Raw genomic sequence first — 20,405 nt, 5'->3', positions numbered from 1 at the left:
AAAAAATAATCAGAGGGGCTGCGCTTTAAAAACTGTAATAGGAATACGCACACGATCAAGCTACTCCCCTCTCGTTCGCGTTCCTGAACAAAGGATACTCGAAAAAATGGTGGGAGAGAAAGGGGCAAGCTTTGAATGAGATCGCCGCAGGACAATCCGTTCCTCCTTTGCTCTTGATTTCTCCTCAAGCTCATCTCCGCCTGGATCAGTTAAGAATTTCCGCTTCTTTTACTGGATCTTCTGTTTTCTCGCTCGCATCGGCACGATTGTTTTCTGATTTCTCAGTAAGGTTAAAAGTACATCGATTTGTAGAACCTTTGTCTTTGTTTTCTATCCACCTTCGAGATTGATTGCCAAATTGGAGATAAATATTGATTTTTCTTTGTAAGGCCGGAATTTGTTCTACTTAGCAATTGGTTAGTTTTTTTGCCAGATATATGAACTCATGGTGTTTGATGAATTGCCCCACCCTAATGATGAGAATGGTACAGAATACAATGAGGGTTTTTTTGTGTGTGTGTAGGGTTTCGGTGTCCAATTAACCGAACTGGGGTAACAGATGGCGTCTTCTGCTCTGAAGGCGGTGGCGGAGAGGGTCGGTCCTGCAGCTCGTAAGCAGGCTCTAACACTGACAGATGTAGCCGCTGCGAGGATACGCCACTTGCTAGACCTCCGGCTGCGGCCTTATCTCCGGCTTGGTGTCAAGGCACGTGGCTGCAATGGTCTATCGTACACCCTTAACTATACTGGTAGCTCCTGTCGTCTTCTCCTTGCATTTCTTTCTTCTCATTTTCTCTTTTTGCCCTTTTACTTGAGCCAAATGATACTTTTACTACTAAAGCTATAGCTCATGCATTACTAGTTTGTTTTGGAAGATAGTTCATAATGATTTTCTGAATATATTTTATATAATTAAATGATATCAAATTAGGTCTTATTTCCTTATTTTACGTAATAAATCCTAAAGATTATATATATATAAGTAATATACACAGAATTAAAAAGCTTTCCTCCCATAACCGGTCAACGTTGAGACCGCCGTCCGAGCGCGGATCGAACTGCGGCTGTGCCCATTTCACACGCTGCAGATACGTTCGCTTCCGAGTGCTGCAGGTACGCCCCCTGTCGACTGCCTACCAAATTTTAGCCCCGCGCGCACGCCGTCCAATTGTAATTCCCTTTCCTCTCTTGCGTAGGCCGTCCAACTTGCGATTCCATTTCCATGTCCTTTTTTTTCTTCTCCTTCATCTATCGGTACAATGTGCCACCTCATTTCCTCTCCTCTGCCGCTCCCTCTCTATCTTTTGTCTTCTGCTAGTGCGTTTCCAAGTGGTGGATGTCATGCCAATGCCCGCCGCCTCCTCCTCCTCCTCATCCGCCGTCGAAATTCCTGACTGCTACCGCCCCAGAGCCCCCATCCTGGTGCGCCCCCGCCACGACACGCCGCACCATACCCTCTACCTCTCCAACCTCGACGACCAGCACTTCCTCCGGTTCACCATCAAGTACCTCTACGCCTTCCGACGAGCGGTGCCGACAGACACCCTCGTCGCCTCTCTCGCAGAGGTTCTCGTCCACTACTACCCCCTCGCGGGCCGCCTGCGGCCCGCGAGCGGGAACGGCGACAAGTTCGAGCTGGACTGCAATGGGGAGGGCGCTCTGCTAGCCGAGGCGTTTGCTGACGGCCTCACGGCGGACAAGTTTATCGCTGGAAGTTCAACTCCCAACAAATCGTGGAGGAAGCTCCTCTGCAGAGTGGAGTCGCAGAGCTTCATCGGCGTTCCACCGCTCGTCGTTCAAGTCAGTCGTCCCAAACTTTTCTTTGATTTTTCTATTGATTTTGGAGGAAAGCAGAGGAATTTTATCGACTCGTGATGACTGATCAGGTAACCCGTCTCAGTTGCGGCGGCATGATCCTCTGCGCCGCCATTAATCACTGCCTCTGCGACGGCATCGGCTCGTCGCAGTTCCTCCGTGCATGGGCTCTGCTCACCATCAACCCAGACTCAGCTCTCCCCGTCGATCCGTTCCACGACCGTCGAATCTTAGAGCCGAGACGCCCGCCTCGAATCGCCTTCCCCCATCCCGAATTCACTGCGCCGGAGGCGCCACCGGTTCCATCTCAATTCCTCTTCTCTGAGCCTCTGCTCCCCGTCTCCCTCACGTTCACCTCCGCTCACATCCTCCGCCTCAAGCGGCGGAGCGCCCCCTTGCTCAAGTGCACCTCCTTCGAAGTCCTCGCAGTCCACATCTGGCGCGCCTGGGTCAAGTCCCTCCACCCCCCGCCCTCCTCCCAGATTCCAATTAAGCTCCTTTTCTCCGCCGACGCACGCCGGCGGCTGATTCCGGAGCTTCCCGTCGGATACTACGGCAACGGCTTTGTCCTGGCCTGCGCGGAAACGACGGCGAGGGACTTGCTCGCGTCGAGCGCTTGCTACGGCGTGGAGTTGGTGCAGGAGGCAAAGGCGCGCGTGAGCAACGAATACGTACGGTCGGTGGTGGATCTGCTGGAGGAGAGGAGAACAAAGCCGAACTTGGCATCGAGCTTGGTGATCTCGCCGTGGACGAAGCTCGGTCTTGAGGACGTCGACTTCGGGGAGGGCCGACCGTTGCACGTGGGTCCGGTGACGAGCGAGATTTATTGTCTCTTTTTGCCGGTGATCGGAGATCTGCATGCGTTCACGGTGCTGCTGTCGATGCCGCATGGGTTGGCCGATCGCTTTCGGGAACATTGCAAGGAGAATTTAGAAGATGACGATGACGGAGATGGCGATCGCGATCGCGAGGCGAAGAATTTGGTGAATTAAATTGTGCTAAAAAGAATAAATGATTGCAAACAAATGATGGCGATCGCGAGGCGAAGAATTGGGTGAATTAAATTGTGCTAAAAAGAATAAATGATTGCAAACAAATCTAATAGAAAATAAAAAACGTCCTTTTAATTTTCAAAATTGTTAAAAAGTCATTCCTTTCCTCAAATAAATCAGTTAGCTAATGTGATTAAATAACCTTACCATGGAGATAAGTTTTGAAATACTTAAATCACATACATAAATTTTAAAATTATCAAATTATATTTCTCACACTCATTTTGGCCCTTTATATTTATCCGACCAATTGTTATAATGTAGTAATTAATTTGAGATATTGTTCATCAACACGGATTGTTATAATGTAGTAATTAATTTGAGATATTGTTCATCAACACGATCTGAATCGATTGCTATAATGTAGTAAATGATTAGTTTTTTTTAATGACCAATTTGCATCTAAAAAATCATCATTCTCCATATATTATGCTAAATTTATGTTTGGGACATAAATATAATCAAGAAAATTAGATGAACACATATAATCTAATTTCATATTATTTTGAACTTTAAATTTATTAGTCTATAGAACTCAAAATAACATGAAATCATGTCTTATGTGGTTGTCTATTTCTATTGATTATATCTTGTAGGTCCCGACGAAGCCAGTTAGAGTTAGCACTTTTCTCGCTTTTAGAACTTAGCAAGGAACACACGTTAGTTTAAAAATAAAACATAAACATTAATTAAAAGTAGATGTACAAAAGAATTCACTTGGCTTGTAATTGGAAAGGTTACTAATCTAAGACGGTGGAAGCTCAACTAGAAGATCTTTTTCGGTGAAGGAGAAGTAGTTTCTTACAAATATTAACGCTCGAATAAAAACAAAGAACGAATTTGGAAATGAAAGTACAGTATTAGTAAACTAGTATTATGTTGAATGAAGAGGATTAAGGTTATCCATGCTTAGGCATCTGGATCAGTCTGGGCGTTTGGAATGTTGTTGACGTAGACCCAAATTCTATCTTCGATGTAATGTCTTTGAAAGGGCGCCTCTGATGGCCCAAGCTGGTATCTGGATTTGGTCCAGGCGCTTAGATAAGTCAACTTTGTAGATGCTGCTCCAGTCCCTTGGGTGATTTTTCAGCTATCCAGAGTTGAGCTCACACAAACCCAACTCCGTCTTCTCCTTGAGCAAACTTTCTTATCAGCTTTTGATCCCTTAGAAGCATCACGCGTTTAGTTCTCGTCCGCCAGTGTACTCTACCACAGCTCTTTGTCCCTCAGATGCACCAAGTCTGTCGATTCACTTCTCGTGTCAACCTTCTTTCTCGTTGTATTTTCCGCTCGATTTCTTGTGTTCCTAAGTCCTTACACACGTAGACACAAGATATCAAATTTGCAAAGTTTAACTTAATCTGATTGATCACATCAAAATCAACTTGGGATATTTACAATCTCTTCCTTTTTGATGTGCATCGAAGCTATGTTAGGATTAAATCAAACAATAAAATTGGTAATGTTACAATTAACTTCAATTAGTTTGCAATTATAACAAGTAAATAATTAAATCAATATCAATACCTCCCCTAAATTTAATACTAATTTTCTCCCCTTATAACATTAGAAAATATGTTAGGGAAAAATAAAAAATAGCTAGAAAAATATTGATTTTTTTTTACAAATCTATCTTTATACTTAATTAAAGAAATACTAATTTTATCAATTAATTCTCTATTTTGATAAAAACAAATATTTTAATATTTTAAAAAATCCTAAAGATTTTTGTCAAAGTCAAACAGAATGAGTTAGATTAGGAAAAAAAATTTCACCTAAAAAATATTTGTAATGTAACGACAATAAATATTTTTAATCCAATAGCATTATTTTTTAAATCAATTATTAAAAATAATTTCCAAATCCTAACAATAATGTTGATTTTTCTCACCATCCAAAAATACAACAGTAACTTCTCAAAAAAATCAAGTTTTTTTAAAATTTATTTAAAAAAAAAAAATTAAATTACATTTTTAATAAAAAATTCATAAGAAATCAGATAATTATTGAATAATTCTAAAAAAAATTATTCTAACATAAAAGATAACTTATGATAAAAAAATATTATGTTTTTGAAAAAATAATTTTCTAAACATTTTTAATAGTTAAAACTCATTTTTTTGAAATAAGAATATTAAAAATAAATAACTTACAGAAAATTTTAAAAATATTTATATAAGTAAATATTGTCTTTATTTGCACAGACAAAAAAATTAATTGAAGGTATGCGAAATAATTAGTTTGATAAACAAAGTTAAAAACTAAAGCATATTAAATTTAATTCATGTATAAAAATTAATTTTATTTAGACGGAGTATAATTTAGAAATCCAAAATAAATTTATATGTACGGGATTTATCAAAAAAATTCATGGGATATATTTTTTTTTTTTGCTTTTACAATTTGGGCTCTATGATTTTGTAAATGTCAATTAAGCTCTTTATAATTTCTAAAATTTAAAATAGAAAATTTTGAATATAAATTTTTTTTAATACATTCTATTTATTCTTTTAATTTTATATTTTCATTTTTATTTTATCAAATTCTTCTTTAGCTAAGATAGTTTTTAAATTTATATTTTTCTTTTTTCAATTTGATATTCTTAGTTTTAAGCTTATATAATGATTTAGGCATTAATGTTATACCCGAATATAGTTGATCAGGAGGTAAAATGCAAACCTCACTTATATGATCTGAAGCTGGATTCTCTTTCTTCATTGTTGTTTTCTTCAGATATAGCTCTCCCTTCATCGATACTCTCCTTTTGTTGACTCGCCATTAGTGTTAGTTCGATATACTCCTCTAGTTCGAACTCTGATGTTGACTCATCCCACGTTGCCTTCATATTCTTGTGCTTCGATTTGCTTAACTCTTTATTTTTCTCCTTTATTTTCAGCTTCGAGCAGTCATTCTTGATGCGCCCTTTTTCTTAGCGCAACTGTAGCATCTAACTTTTCTTTTTCTTGAATGAAACTTTTGTTGGAGCAATTTAGGTACCCTAGGTTTTGATGTTTGGGCAAAGGTTTAAGTTAGATTTATTGTTACATTTGATATGCATTATGAGTATGCAGGATACATGTACAATAAGGAAAGTCCAAGTATGATCTTGGAAAATGAGGAAAGTCCAAGGGTGAATCTTGGCGGTGTAAGTCCAAGCATGTAGTTTTGGCAACGTAAGTCCAAGTGTGACTTGGCAATGGATGAAATCCTAGAGGTACGATCTATTGGCAAAGGAAAACCCGACAACAATGACAATACTGATGGAAGCTCCAAAAGATAAGACGTGAAGGATGGGGAGACATCCGAGGGACGCAAGGCTGATGGAGGAGATTAGAAGGCTAGGTTTAGGTTGTGCAGGTAAGGACGAGTGCATGAGAGATTGTACTCAGGGTAAAATCGAAGGTTTAGGATTTTACTGTAGCAATTACTGTAGCAGTACTGTAGTAGTTACTATAACAGTCGACTGGTATCGAGTCGTTGACCTGTAACGGTCAAATTCCACTTAGGACCAGTCGACTGGTGTTTTTACCAGTCGATTGGTGGTGGGAAAACATCTTTGTGTTTTCCTCCCGAGCTCTATTTAATAGAGCTCGGGGTGCTTGGGCATGGTTGATGAAATTAGTGGTGGTTAACCTTAATTGAAGTCTCCAAGTGCTCAAGTGTTTAGTGTGGTCTTGTGCGAGTTGTGATGAGGTTTCTCCACCCACAAGCAGCTACGCGAGCTAACCGGATGTTCTCCGAGGAATCATTTATCGACGGATTGGGATCATCTACCTTACGGACAACCGTGGAGTAAGAGTTTTATCTCTGAACCATGTAAATGAGCGTGTCATTGTGGTTTGCTTGTCTTCATTCTTCTTGTTTTATTTTAACTTTCTATTTATTAATTTGTTTTGTATTCTGCTGTGCACTAACATTATAGGAAGCGAACGATTTGGGTGAGATGCTATTCACCCCCTCTAGCGGACGCCAAGGTCCCAACAACTTCTTGGCATGTGACTTGTTAAATTTATTTATCTTTAAAATACTTTGATTATTTTCTTACCATGAAAGCTGCTTCGTCTTCATCTAACGATGTGTCAGGCTCCGGTTCATTTTTTCTAGCTTTCAGCGCTAGATTCTGACTTGGCTCCTTTTCTTTCCTCACACCTGTACATTTAGGTTAATGTAATTCTAAAGTTGAAAATAACTCTTCTATATTACTTACCTTTAAATTCTTTGGTATATAGTAGGTATCTACTATTGATGTCCACTGTTGAATTCTAAGGAAGACATTGAGAGCATATCGGATTAAGTCCCGATTCGAGATTTCTCAGTCCGGTGATAAGCTCCTTGATCTTTCCGTGCTATTGAGCTATGATTTCTTCTTCTTGCATCCGGAGGTTTGTTAGCTGATTTTTGAGCAAGTCCCGTCTTGCTAGCTTACCTTATGATATCCTTCAAGGTTTGTCAATCTGGTGATAAGCTTCTTGATTTTTCCATGTAATTGAGCTACTGTTTCTGCTTCTTGCATCTGGAGGTTTGTCAACTAATTTCTGAGCAAGTCTCATCTTGTTAGCTTAGCTTTCGATATCCCTTTGTATAACTCCAGAAATTTCTCCTAGAGTTCCTTAGCGGAGTTATAAGTGCCGATCCGGTTGACTTCTTGTGGTGATAGAATATTTAGTAGATGGAACTCTGCTTTACGATTTTCCATAGAGTCGGCTTGCTCATTCTTACTCTAAAATTGTTCCTCTTTTTTTACTTTTTGCTGATCTCTAGGTGCTACAAAATCATATTTAATTGTAGGTAATATATCAAATTCTGTTTTAAAGAATATATCTATTTTCTTTTTCTAGATCACGATGCCTCCCTTGAACTTTGATGGATGAATGCTCACTCCGGCGATTTATGCTTTAGACGGTGGTTAGTTCTTCTGAAGGGTCCTCACTCTTATATCAATTGTAGGTCCCGGTGAGGTCGGCTAGAGGGGTGAATAGCTTTAAAAAAAAAAGTTAGCACTTCTCTCGCTTTTGAAACTTAACAAGGAGCACACGTTACTTTAAACACTAAAACATAAACATTAATTAAAAAGTAGAGGCACTAAAGAATTTACTTGATTTGTAACAGGAGAGGTTGCTAATTCAAGGTAGTGAAAGCTCAACTAGAAGATCTCCTTTGATAAAAGTGGAGTTGCCTCTTATAGACGTTAACGTTTGAACAAAAACAAAGAATGAATTTGGAAATGAAAGTATTGTGTTCGTAAACTAGTGTTTTGTTGAATGAAGAGGAGCAGCGTTATATTTATAGCTCACTGGTCGAAATATAGTCTTTGATGATGTGGCGGGTTCCGTGCACCTGGACCATGTCCGGACGCCTCCACTATGGCACCTTATTCGCTCCGTAATGGCTCCACAACGGTTTCATGATAAGTCTCTTATCCATGCTCGGGTGCTAGGAATGTTACTGATGTGGATCCAAATTCTATTCCCATTGCAACGTCTCCGAAAGGGCGTCTCTGTTGGCCCAAGCTAATTCGGGCGCCTGGACAAGTCAACTTTGTGTTGACTTGTCCGATTGCTACTCCAATCACTTGGGTCGGTCATCTAGAGATGAGCTTACCCGAACCCAACTCCAACCTTCTCCTCTAGCAAACTTCCTTCCCGGCTTTTCGCCCCTTAGAAGCGCCATGCACGTCTTTCTCATTTGCCTGTGTACTCTTTCGCAGCTCTTCGCCCCTTGGATGTATCGAGTCGGTCGACTCACTTCTCGTGTCATCCTTCTCGCTCGTTGCATCTTTTGCTCGACTTCATGTGTTTCTAAGTTCCTGCATACTTAGACACAAGATATCAAATATGCAGAGTCTAACTTAACTTGGTTGATCGCACTAAAATCAATTCGAGGTACTTATATATTTATATTCTCAAATATTAATTTGACAAACTATATTGAGAACAATATTTTTTAACACAAATGTGCTTCAAAATTTTGATTTATGTTAAAAATCATTACTTTTAATATTTGAGACAAATTAATATATAAAGGTATGAATATAATACAGAGAACTAAATGAACACATAGATTTAATTTTATGATATTCTGGTCTCTCTAGGTCTTAAAATCGATCAAAATCTAATGATGAACCTAGATGTCTCGAAATGACATAAAGTCAGGTTCTATTTGTTCATCTAATTATTATATAATGTTCTTAAATAATAATTTGATTCAATATATTGAGAGCAGTATTTTTTTTTATGACGAATTAAAATTTTCACACATTCATATAAAAAAACACTACTCTCAATATAGTTACATAATATGTCAAATTGATGTTTAAGAACATGTATATAATTAGTAGAACTAGACGAACACATATGATCCGATTCTATGTCATTTCAAGATTTTTTAGGTCCATCAATTAATTTTGGATGGAATCTGATCATATGTGTTTGTCTAATTCTTTTGATTATATCAATATATTTAAATATCAATTTAACATATTATATATATTATATTAACAGTAATAATTTTTTATAGAATAAAGCATAACCACTTTTATATTGATATATTTAATTTTAAATTTCTAGAAAACTAATCATGTCCACAAAATATAAATAAATTCCGTACAAATAATAGAAAAATATTTGCAACCACAGAATTTTACAATTAGTAAATAAATTTTGTAATTTTGCAGAATAAAAAATAATCATGCTGATATAAATTTAAATTTATATAAACAGCTTTTATATAGTAATAAAATACTACAATAAAAAAATAATAGAGATAAATTTTTGAAAAATCAAGGAAGATCGATTATGACACTGAAGCATTAGATTTGGGCCAAGTGTGACCGGCGTGGATAGATGACATATTAATTAGAGGACGATAGAGTTATTATAATGGGATAAAATAACAATTCCGACGGGTATATTTTCTTGTATGAAAAAAATTTCTCCATTCCTAATTATTTTGACAACCAACTATAAATTTACTTCATAATTTATTCTATTTCATATAATCTTTACATGGACTATGAGTAAGGGCTGAACCAGGTACAATCCTATCCGAATTATAGTCCGAATTCTCAACAGGATAAGAAAAGAATAAAGTCGACCTGGGGTTGTCAAGATGGGGTTGACGCATAGGGCCCACATCCAATGAGGCCCTTTTTTTTTAAAAAAACAATTTTTTGTATATATATTTTTTTAAGTAAAGGAATATAAAAAATAAAAAATCTAATTATAAATTTTAAAATATTATAATATTTTTTTTGTTTATAAAAATGCCTATAAAAAAGAGAAAAATATTCATGAGAGTCTTCACGAATCTTTTCTTATATCTATTTATCTAAATCGTAATCTTTCGAAATTTATTTTTGCTCACCCTCAAACTCTTCGTCCACACTATATAGCCATCGTCCAGTACTACAGTTATCATATCATCATGTCGTCGCTCTCACCCACCAATACTATATAGTAGTTCATGTGTTTAAACACTTCAGTTTAGATGAAATTTTATTAATTGAATTAAAGGATTTTTTTTTTATTGGCCCTTAAAATTTTAGAACCGACATAGAAGGGAAAAAGATAAATTTACTATAAAAAAAGAGAAAAATAAAAGAGAAAGAGAAACTGTAAGATACCGTAAAATTAAATAATAAATGTTATTGGACGAAAAATCTTATTGGATTTTTCAGGAATTTTTAGAAATTTTCTGGGAAATTTCCGGAGCTCGTACGGAGGGTTTTGAGGGGATCGAACAGCGGGCGCGGATAAAGCCGGTTTGGAATACCCAATTAAAGTGGGATTTGATTGAGGAATTAACTTAGGTTTTAATTACCTAAACCTAAGTTTATAATCCCTAATTTCCGACTCATTCTCCTCAACCCCGAGCCTTTCTCCTCTTCTCCCTCACGCACTGCCCTCTCCGGCGATTTCTTCCCAGCGACGCCGAGCACGCCACCGCCCGCCGGTGTAACCTCGGCCGAGCCTCCCTCATCCCTCTCCCTCTCAAGGTGTGGAGCCTCTCCTTCCTCTGGCCGATCTCTCCCTCTATCTCGATTTCTCTCACGCGCACGGGCGACCCCGACGCCGACGGTTTCCCCGACAGTCTCGGCCTCACAGCGCCGCCTGAGGACCTCACCGGAATCTTGAAGGTGCTGACCAATCTCTTCCTCGTCGGTTCCTTGTGCGTGATGGGCGGCGGTTTGGCATCTAGGGCACGGCGTGAAGAGGTTGATTCGTATCTTTTCCGGCCGATCGAGCCCTTTCTCTTCTCCTCTTCGATCTGCTCGCTGGAGGGCAAACTGGATCATCGTTAGATGAGGGGGATTGTGCCACACCAGCGGTAGGTGATCGATTGAGGTAAAGTTTCGTCGGGCGAATCTTGTGGATTCAAGGTTTCAGTTTCTATGGGTTCTAATGTTGATATCATTCTGTTTTGGGTTAGGGGAAGCTTCGGATCAACCTAGTGATGGACCTCCCCTAAGCAGAGCTTCATCTTCTTCAATTCTTACAACTGTTAAGGTTCCGGTGTAGAGGTGGAGGCCTGTTTAAGGTGAGTAAGACTATGTATTTTGGGGTTTTAGCAAACTAATTGCTCTATAGCTAGGTTGGGGATTGATTTTGGAAGCAAGTGGTGTGTAGGCATTTTTGTAGATTTTGGACAGTGGGAGTAGGGGTTGTGAGCTCTTGATTGGTGGCTATGCCTCAAGGTAAGTGTCTACCACTAGCTTTCTTCTTTGTGTGAAATAAATTCATGGTAGTTTAGTCGCATTGGATTGGTTTCATTATGGAATTGGAGGTGTTAATTGTGGGCAGAGTATAGATTTATTATGTGTTTGGAGGTTGGTTTGCCTTTCGGTGATGTAGTGGTTGATTGTTGATGATGATACCGAGTTAAGATGATCATATTATCATATTTCATTTAAGTTGTAATCTGTGTAGTTAGTTGTGCTAAGTCATGGATTGAATGATGGATTATTTTGGGTGGATGAATATTGTAGGATTGATTCATAATGTCTAGTAGATGGTTTAATGGATTGTGGGAATAAATCAAGTTATTTTGGATTGATTAATGGATTGTAGATAATGAGTGGAAAAATTGAAGGATTTATGATAGGCTTGATTGGTGAGAATTGAGGAATTTATTGGTGTATTAAGAATGAACTCATTATCTAGTTGGATCTTTAGGTGGAATTAAACAGGGTTACCTAATCGACGTAGGATTAGGTTTAGGGTTTGGTTAGTTGCTGATTATGTGATTAGCTAAACTATATATATATCATGGGATTTGCAGGACGGTGATTCGAGGCGAGCGTCTCGATGTGGGGGTTGTATTCTGCACGATCTACGTTTAAGGCGGGTATTTCTTCCTTGGCCTCTACGTAGTTTTTCTTGATCTTAGTGCATGGCTATTATGTGATGGTTTAGGCTGCTTTATCTTATATCATGATCGGTTGCTGTTTTTCCTGCATGATACTTATGCTTGACCCTTGTGATGATCTATTTAATTCATATACGGTCTTCACTTTTGATATCTACTCTGTTGTGACTACACGTGTAGAGTGTGTCTTATAGGGATTGTCGGGTTGTTGGTATTACCATGCTGATTGGGTATATGATATTGACTGTACATAGGTGGGGATGTGTTATAGGAGTCATCTTGTTAACCGTGCATTTGCATGTTGTATGTACACACGTATTTGTCATGTACTTTTGGAGGAGTGGTGTTGATTGTATGTTTGGAGTATATACACATGTCTGTTGTGTTTTTATTGGAGGATACATGTTGATTGTACTTATGTTTTTGTGTCCGTGTGTCTGGTGGGATTATTAGATGATTTTGGTTGATTATATATGTGTAGTGTCTACATATGTTTGATGGGATACGTGGAGGTATCATGACGATTACACTCTTGTTGGAGGTATTTTTGAGGTTTGGGGTTGTTGCATGGATGATGATTATATATATATATATCATGTTCATCATTCATTGCATCTGATCACCGTTGTCTCCCTTGTGGTTGAGAGAGTCATCAGTTGGTTTGGTTTAGCACCGCACACTCGGCCACTCATGGGTAGTGGTAGTTGGAGCAGTTGTTGCTAGTCCTGTCGTGCCACCCGGTCACGAGGTTTAGTGAGATCCGGCGTTGTGAGCAGTCAGGGACCCTGATACTATGTAGCTAGATAGTTACTAGTGGACTGTCCGCCTCGACCACTATATAGTGGGCTGGAGGATAGTACAGTCGTCACAGACCCAAGCCTCTCGGCCATACAGGGGTCGTGGTGTCTGGAGAGGTGGCGGGGGTGACCATGGAGCATGCATACGCAGTTATTATTCTTGCATTTGATGCGCGGTGCATCTGCATTTGCATACATGCCTAGTAGATACTAGTTGCATGTGATTGTCGTTGTTGCACTTGTTTGAGATATGATTGTTGCATTTGGTTGCCATACTGCATACATGTCATTTATTTTACATGTATATGCAGTCGTATTTATATTGCACAGGTGTCACGGGTATATCTGTTGCAGATCGAGTGAGTTTACTGATCATTGTACCATGTGTCGATTCCAGATTGGGTATGTATCTGTCATTATGTTAGTTGTGGTTTGTATAGTTTATGTCAGGTTATTATGTCAGGTATGTTCAGATGCATTGATTATGATAGTATGATCATGTTCTTATTCCCTACTGAGACTGTATACTTTTGATCTCCATGTTTTATTTGTAGACCGTGCACTGTCTTTTCTATTACCCGCTGAGTTACCTATACTCACCACCGCATGTATACATTTATGTTTTCAGGTAGCCTGTAGATGGCTGGTGTCGCTCGGAGTATCCTGTCTGCCGGGTCCTACGTCACATCCGAAGGTCGTTTTTAGTTTTGTATATGTTTTATTTGTATTTGTTGTATTTGGTGGGTTGTTGTATTTGTTGTTGTGGTTGTTGTATAAAGCCTAGCCGGCTAGCAGTGTGTTGAATGTGTTGTATTGGGATTTCCGTTTCCGTTTTTCCGCTGTGTTGGTTTTTAGTACAGCCGTGTGGGCTGTTTTATATATAACTGCGTGGTTGTGATTGTTTCATTCCAGCCGTGTGAGCTGTTATTATAACTGCGTGGTTGTGTATATAAATATTCCAGCCGATGTATATTTTGTTTGTAGTGATGCTTCATATTGTCATCCGTACAAGGGAGATGTTGCCGGATTTTTGTCTAGCAGAGACTCCTTTGGGGGCGTGACAGAAACTAGCTTGGGTGTCGGTGTCGACATTGGTGTTGATACTCATGGCCAGATCACTCAGATGGGCTCCGCCGTTAACTATGAGGGTGCGTTTGATTGGGGGTTATCCTTGATAACGTTGGTTATTCTTGATAACCTTGGTTATCCATCTAAGGTTATCAACGAAAACCCTGTTTGGTTTAGGTAATCGATAATTTTCGAGTAATGTTTCATGTTCGACATGTCAGCAAAAGGAGCATGCAACCCGGAATTAGAAAATCTTGGAAAACTGAGGTCTTGATTCCAGGGTTAACAAAATTTTTTTACTCAAAATACCCTCTAATAAAAGAAAAATGTAAAGGAAAAAAATAAAAATATAAAAAACAAAAAAAAGCTTTAATTTTTTTTTTAAAAAATAAAAAATATAATTTAAAAAAAAAAAACGTAAAACAAATTAAAAAATGAGGGAAAAGATAAAAAAAACATAAAAAATAGAAAAATAATAAAAACGTAAAAAATAAAAAATAATAAAAATGTAATATATATATATATATATAAAATAAAAAAAATTAAAAAACATAAAAATATAAAAAATGTAAAAATAAAAAAGCATAAAAAAATTTTAAAAATTAAAAAACTTTAAAAAAATAAAAAACTGAAAAAAAATATATAAAAATATAGAAAAATATGAAAAAGAAAAAATAAAAAAAACATAAAGTTTAAAAGATATATATGATTATTTTTTTAACTAAAGATAATATAGTAAAATATTAACTTAGATTATTCTTTAAAATTTTTAAATAAATAAATTTTATTTGAATCCAACATTTAATTATATTTTATTTCTTATAATTTTAATTATATGATTATTAAGTAATTATATAATCAAAATTATATATAATAATTTGAATCAAATACACTATAAAAAATACGAAGAAGGAGTATAATTATTTTTCTATAAAGATTTTGGCCAGTCCGGTCTCAGCCCAATATGCTATAAATGTATTCGCCACTGAGATGCTATAAATAAAATATAATTTTTTTATTCAAAATAAATAAAGAAAATAATAGTTTTTCCCACCGAAACAAAGTCATTAATTAATTAATTAATTTTTCCGATAAATGGTTTTTGTATGTGGTTGTATGTAATACGAGGTTGGATGTGTCCATCTAATAGCGACGTGATTTGACGTTTCAAATAAAGAGGGATCGCATCACATCCCATCAACAATCAATCAAAAGACTAAACAATGTATTTTATATAAATGCTGAAAATGTATTTTTATTATTTCCGTAATTCTCCATTTTTATTTCCTTTAAATTGAAATGCCCAATCCTTATCCTTCTCATTCATTGTACTAATATATATTTTTATCTAGCTAAATTTCTGATATTTTTATAGTTAATAATATTTAGTAATTTTGATATTTAATAAATTAAAAAAAATTAGTCAAAACTAAAAAATATTTTATTATATGTTTATTTAAAAGTACTTTTTATTGATAGTAGTTTTGATTAAAATTATTTTCATATAAAATAATTTTAATAAAATTGATGTTGATAAAATTTATATAATATAAAATTATTTGATCAAATTACTTATAAATTTTTTAGATACAATTATTATAATTTTGGTTAAAAGTACTATAATAATATTAAAGTAATTAAATTTTTAAAAAATATTTTAATATGATAATACTTTATATAATAATATTAATTAAATGAGAGCAATTTTAGATAACAGAATCCCTAAAAAGGACTAGCATTTTGCTAACTTCTTTGCTACTTTGCACGTGTCATCAATCCAATGGTCTGCTTATCTAATAAGATTCGTGTTCACATTATTTAAGGAAGGATTCCCAAATAACTGTTGGATAAGATCCCAAAGGCCGGCCCGGAGTAGAATAAATATATATATTGTCTTAGGTTCGATTTAACTCAGTCGTCTACCATGCACCTAACTCTTTCTCGGGCGAACGTTGGGCCGCGGCTGGTTGTTGGGTATGGGAAGTTGGTGTACGCAATGGACCTCTCTGCCCTCGAGTACCAAAATATGCCACTTCCCCTTTCATTTTCAAAATGTATTCATTATGCTCTTAAAATTAGAAATAATTAGATTCACACCCTCCACTACATAAATGCACGAGACCGAAGTTTGGGGCAAAATCGAAGCCCAACTGTCTGTCCTTCGAGGAAGGGAAGGGGGAGGAGGAGGAGGCGGCGCTGAGATCGAGGTAGCATAGAGCGGTGAGTTCGATGTCTCTGCGGAAGGCGTTACTATCGAGGGTCGCATCGTTGTCCAAGTTCAACGGCGATGAGGCAGCGGGGACGGCGAATGAGATCGAAGGGGCAGATGTAGATGGGGTGGCTGCGTCGCCTGGGGAGGAAGACGGGGATAGATGGGCGCGGATGCTTCCGGAGCTGATAGGAGAGATTGTGCGGCGGGTTGAGGCCACCGGGGACCGGTGGCCGTTCAGGAAGGATGTGGTTTCGTGTGCTTGTCTCTGCCGGAGGTGGAGGGAAGTGACGATCGGGACCGTTCGCCCTCTACCTGAGTCCGGAAAGATCACCTTTCCCTCTTCCCTCAAGGAGGTAACTATCTTCGCTGCGATGGATTTCGGATTTCGTTCAACCCCTTGGACCCTAATCTACTGATGGAGATGGATCTCTTGCGAGAGGCTCATAAAAATTTGTTTTTTCGCCTATGAGACTGAGATTTTGATTAATTTTATGCGGTAGAGAATGTAGTCTGTCGATTGACTTTCTTCTTTTTCCTCTGCTATATGTCTTAGTTTTTCTGGTCAACTGTGTATGCAATGTGAATATCCGGCTAATTTAGTGTCTGGAATTACAGCCAGGGCCGGCAGATGCTCCGATTCAGTGCTTTATTAAGAGACACAAGAAGAACTCAACCTTCTATCTGTATTTGGGTCTGACGCAAAGTAAGTTAATAATAGGAAGAATAAGGCCACTCTGCTTGATGATGCTCTTTTAGGATTGTGTTGCTTGCATGTATGATTCTTGATTTACTTGATTGGTATTAGTACGCCCCAACTGGTTTAAAATGTGATTCATAAGTCTTCTCTACAAGGTGTACCAGCACCTATCATCTTGTGAATCATCATTTTATTTGGTAGTTGGTAGCAATGTGGTTGACAGCCTTTGGATCCTGCATCACCATTTGAAGGGGTTGTGGCAGTATACGCTATGAATTTTATCAACATACTGTTCAATGTATGTTTATTGATGCTTTCCAATTAGCTGTCAGGTTCGAATCTCGGCAAAGCCGAGGTAAATACCTCCCTTATGTGCTAGTCACTATTCCAAAGGCTAGTAACCGTCCGTGATTTACCACCTCCGTGTTGGTCTGGGACGGGTTGGCGGGGGCACTGGAGGCGAGCGTATTCGCCTTTTGCCACCATGAGATAACAACAAGAAGTTACATATCTTAATAATTTGAGATCAGCTATGTTATATTTTATGTTTGAGCTATATATATGATTATTACACGTAGCTTATTATGTGTAATGGAGTTTAGTTTTCCTGTGTGTCTGACATATCCTGCTTTAATCAATTATTTCTAACCATGAAATTTCTTGGTTAATATTTGAATATACACCTACCTTTTTGACCAACTTTTATTTTGTTATTTCCCCCCATCTAATAACGTCTTTGAACATACATCTACCATGAAATCTATTGGTAAGTCTTTGAACACACATCCACCTTGAAATTTAACAAGGCCTCACTTAATTGTTCAAATAGTGATTTTTTAAAAAATAATAATAATAATTTTACTAGTAACAATATGAAGGCATCTTTTGTTACTTTATCTCAAGATATTTGTTTGCTTGTTTTCTTTCCCCCTCTTTCATCTATTATGATCTTTTTGTTATTGTTGCAGCATTTATGGATGAAGGAAAGTTCCTTATGGCAGCACGTAGATTTAGGCATGGTTCTCACACTGAATATATTATCTCTCTTGATGCTGATAACCTGTCCGTAGGATGTAATGCATACCTGGGAAAATTGAGGTGTGTTTCTTTTCTGATGTGTTTTGTGCTTCTTTCACTTGCATCACTTACCATCTGTTATTATTGTTATGAAGTTTTAAATTTGAACCAAATTCCCTGTTTGCATTCATAACTTCTTAACCTGCAATCTACAGGCACGTGTGATATGAAGGTCATGGCACAATAAAATATGAACATCAATTAACTATTAAAATGCTCAAACAGGATGTGGAATTTCATTTTGCAATTGAATACAGACTATTATTATGGTTCTTGTTTGTCTGTGTATTTTGAAACTAGTTAAAAGTTGTGGACGAACAAACATATTTCTTCCTTTTTGATGATGCTTCAAGAACTTATCTGGAAAAATAGTGTACTTGTTTTATTGTTAGAACAAAATTAAAAGTGAAACTTTTATGTAGACGACAGTGGAACAAGGTTTATTATTCCAAAGTTTCTTCTTCTTAGCTTAAACCGAATTTATAGCAACTTCATTTTTCACTGCAAGCAAGTGCACAGAGACTTATAGCTCCTATGTATGCTTTGTTTATATCTGAACACGTCTCAAATATATTTGCAGATCCGACTTCTTGGGTACAAATTTCACTGTATACGACAGCCAACCACCATCTAATGATGCCAAAACATCAAGTGGCAGAATTATGCGCCGTTTCGCTAGCAAACGAATTAGCCCTCAGATCTCTTCTGGTAACTTTGAGATTGGACAGGTATCCTATAAGTTCAACCTTCTCAAGTCAAGAGGGCCAAGAAGGATGCACTGCACTCTTCAGTGTCCCATGGCACCAGATCGCTTAGAAGAAGGTTTTCTAAAGAAGGCACAACATAGCACCGGTGCACCTGTAGTTCTCAGGAACAAATCTCCTCGGTGGCATGAGCATCTGCAATGCTGGTGCTTGAACTTTCATGGCCGTGTCACAGTGGCCTCAGTGAAGAACTTCCAGCTGGTGACAACTGCTGATGCTTCCCAACCACAGGGAGCTAGAGAGGATGAGACAGTGCTGTTGCAGTTCGGCAAGGTCGACGATGACATGTTCACCATGGACTACCGTCGACCGCTCTCAGCCTTCCAGGCATTTGCAATCTGCCTCACCAGCTTTGGTACAAAACTTTGCTAATGAATAATAACCTTCCTAAAAAACCTTGTATTTGTATCTACTACTCCATGTCACTTTTTTTCTTGTTCATCATCCTGTTCGAATGAGAAACTGTTTGCATTTTTCTTCATGCAGGGAACGGTGTTTGTTAGCTGTGCTGGTGTTTGATGTGTGCAACTAGTTTTCGACTGTGTCGATAATCAAATGTTCAACTTGTACATTATACCATATGATTTTTATCTCCCTTTTTATTGGTTGAACCACATTGAAGAAATCAGTCAGTGGTTGGACACTTTGAAGCTTCAGTGGAGTTTAAGTATGTATTGGCTCATCAACAGAAGTCTCTATGCAATTAGCAATGTAACGAATAATGCACAATGAATTCTAGTTTGTGATGGACTTGTTCTTGAATAATTTTATGTTGATTTTTTTCTTTCTTTCTTTTATATATTTTGTTAGAGGAGATCAATTTCATGTTAACCATAACCCTAATATGAAAGACAAATGCACTTCTTAGTTGGATTAATGCAAAATAAAATATCAAATAGTGGATTTAATTACTTTTCCGTATGCTATGTTGCATATTAAACTTTTATCTCAAAACAATTTTTAATAGCAGATAATATCTTCTTGTATGCCAATATCTTAAATAATGTCCTTTTATTTTTTTTTCTCAATAAAAAGCTTTTTATTTAAAGCATTGCCTAATTGCTACAATCAGATAAACTATTGCAAGTTGCAATAGTTTATTATCAAGTGGATATCCATTAATTAGCAATCCGATACGTTCTTTCTCTAAATATGAGTCCTCCCACCTGCAAGAGTTTTTAGGATTAATTTTTAATGGATATAAAATATTTTATTGGGTGATTGATGTTGTTAGGAGGGAGGGGTGAATAACTCGCTCGTTTCGTTAATAATGGTTTGCAGTGGATAATTGAAGCGAATAACTCTCTAATGCTAATGATCATGTCCGAATCGCTGAACCAAAGGACGCTAGGCACGTGGCGCGCTCCTAGTCGATGGCGTGGGCCTCCGTCTAGTCGCACGAACCTCCGGCGATCCTGCACAGAAGTCGGGCCGGGAAGGGGTTCCCGGCGGCCACCCTCCGACGCTCAAGTCAGGTAAGCAAGTGGAAAAAGTGGCTTCGAAGCTCCTGGAATGCGTACCTCCGGCGAAATAAGAGGCTCTTTATATAGAGCGGTGAAA

At 37.6% G+C, this 20,405-nt stretch overlaps 2 protein-coding genes across 3 annotated transcripts; both read left to right on the top strand.

Moving 5' to 3' along the window:
• Positions 1 to 38: 38 nt before the first annotated feature.
• On the top strand, positions 39 to 2,979 carry LOC121992926 (alcohol acyltransferase 9-like). Of its 2 annotated transcripts, XM_042547569.1 has the most exons (5): positions 39 to 208; positions 524 to 749; positions 996 to 1,113; positions 1,197 to 1,800; positions 1,887 to 2,979. In XM_042547569.1, exons 4-5 carry the CDS (start codon positions 1,342 to 1,344, stop codon positions 2,805 to 2,807), a joined length of 1,380 nt encoding a protein of 459 aa, XP_042403503.1. In that variant the 5' UTR covers positions 39 to 208; positions 524 to 749; positions 996 to 1,113; positions 1,197 to 1,341; the 3' UTR covers positions 2,808 to 2,979. The 2 variants fall into 2 exon arrangements, with proteins under 2 accessions (XP_042403503.1, XP_042403504.1); XM_042547570.1 differs by having other exon boundaries at positions 524 to 1,113.
• A 13,237-nt stretch (positions 2,980 to 16,216) lies between these two features.
• Positions 16,217 to 19,642, top strand: LOC121992925 (tubby-like F-box protein 10). Its single transcript, XM_042547568.1, has 5 exons — positions 16,217 to 16,660; positions 16,923 to 17,010; positions 17,973 to 18,102; positions 18,662 to 19,200; positions 19,332 to 19,642. The coding sequence occupies exons 1-5, from the start codon at positions 16,325 to 16,327 to the stop codon at positions 19,346 to 19,348; spliced, it is 1,110 nt and encodes a 369-aa protein (XP_042403502.1). The 5' UTR covers positions 16,217 to 16,324; the 3' UTR covers positions 19,349 to 19,642.
• The last annotated feature ends 763 nt before the right edge of the window (positions 19,643 to 20,405 follow it).

The sequence above is a fragment of the Zingiber officinale genome, chromosome 6B (genome assembly GCF_018446385.1).
Source record: "Zingiber officinale cultivar Zhangliang chromosome 6B, Zo_v1.1, whole genome shotgun sequence".
Lineage (NCBI taxonomy): Eukaryota > Viridiplantae > Streptophyta > Magnoliopsida > Zingiberales > Zingiberaceae > Zingiber > Zingiber officinale.
The sequence above is the reverse complement of the archived record's forward strand: the minus strand, read 5'-3'. Positions and strand labels throughout refer to the sequence as shown.

Coding starts and splice junctions, on each gene's coding strand:
- LOC121992926 (XM_042547569.1), top strand. CDS start 1,342: ATGCCAATGCCCGCCGCCTCCTCCTCCTCCTCATCCGCCGTCGAAATT. Junction 1,801..1,886: donor TTCCACCGCTCGTCGTTCAA/GTCAGTCGTCCC, acceptor ATGACTGATCAG/GTAACCCGTCTCAGTTGCGG.
- LOC121992925 (XM_042547568.1), top strand. CDS start 16,325: ATGTCTCTGCGGAAGGCGTTACTATCGAGGGTCGCATCGTTGTCCAAG. Junction 16,661..16,922: donor TTCCCTCTTCCCTCAAGGAG/GTAACTATCTTC, acceptor CTGGAATTACAG/CCAGGGCCGGCAGATGCTCC. Junction 17,011..17,972: donor GTATTTGGGTCTGACGCAAA/GTAAGTTAATAA, acceptor TTATTGTTGCAG/CATTTATGGATGAAGGAAAG.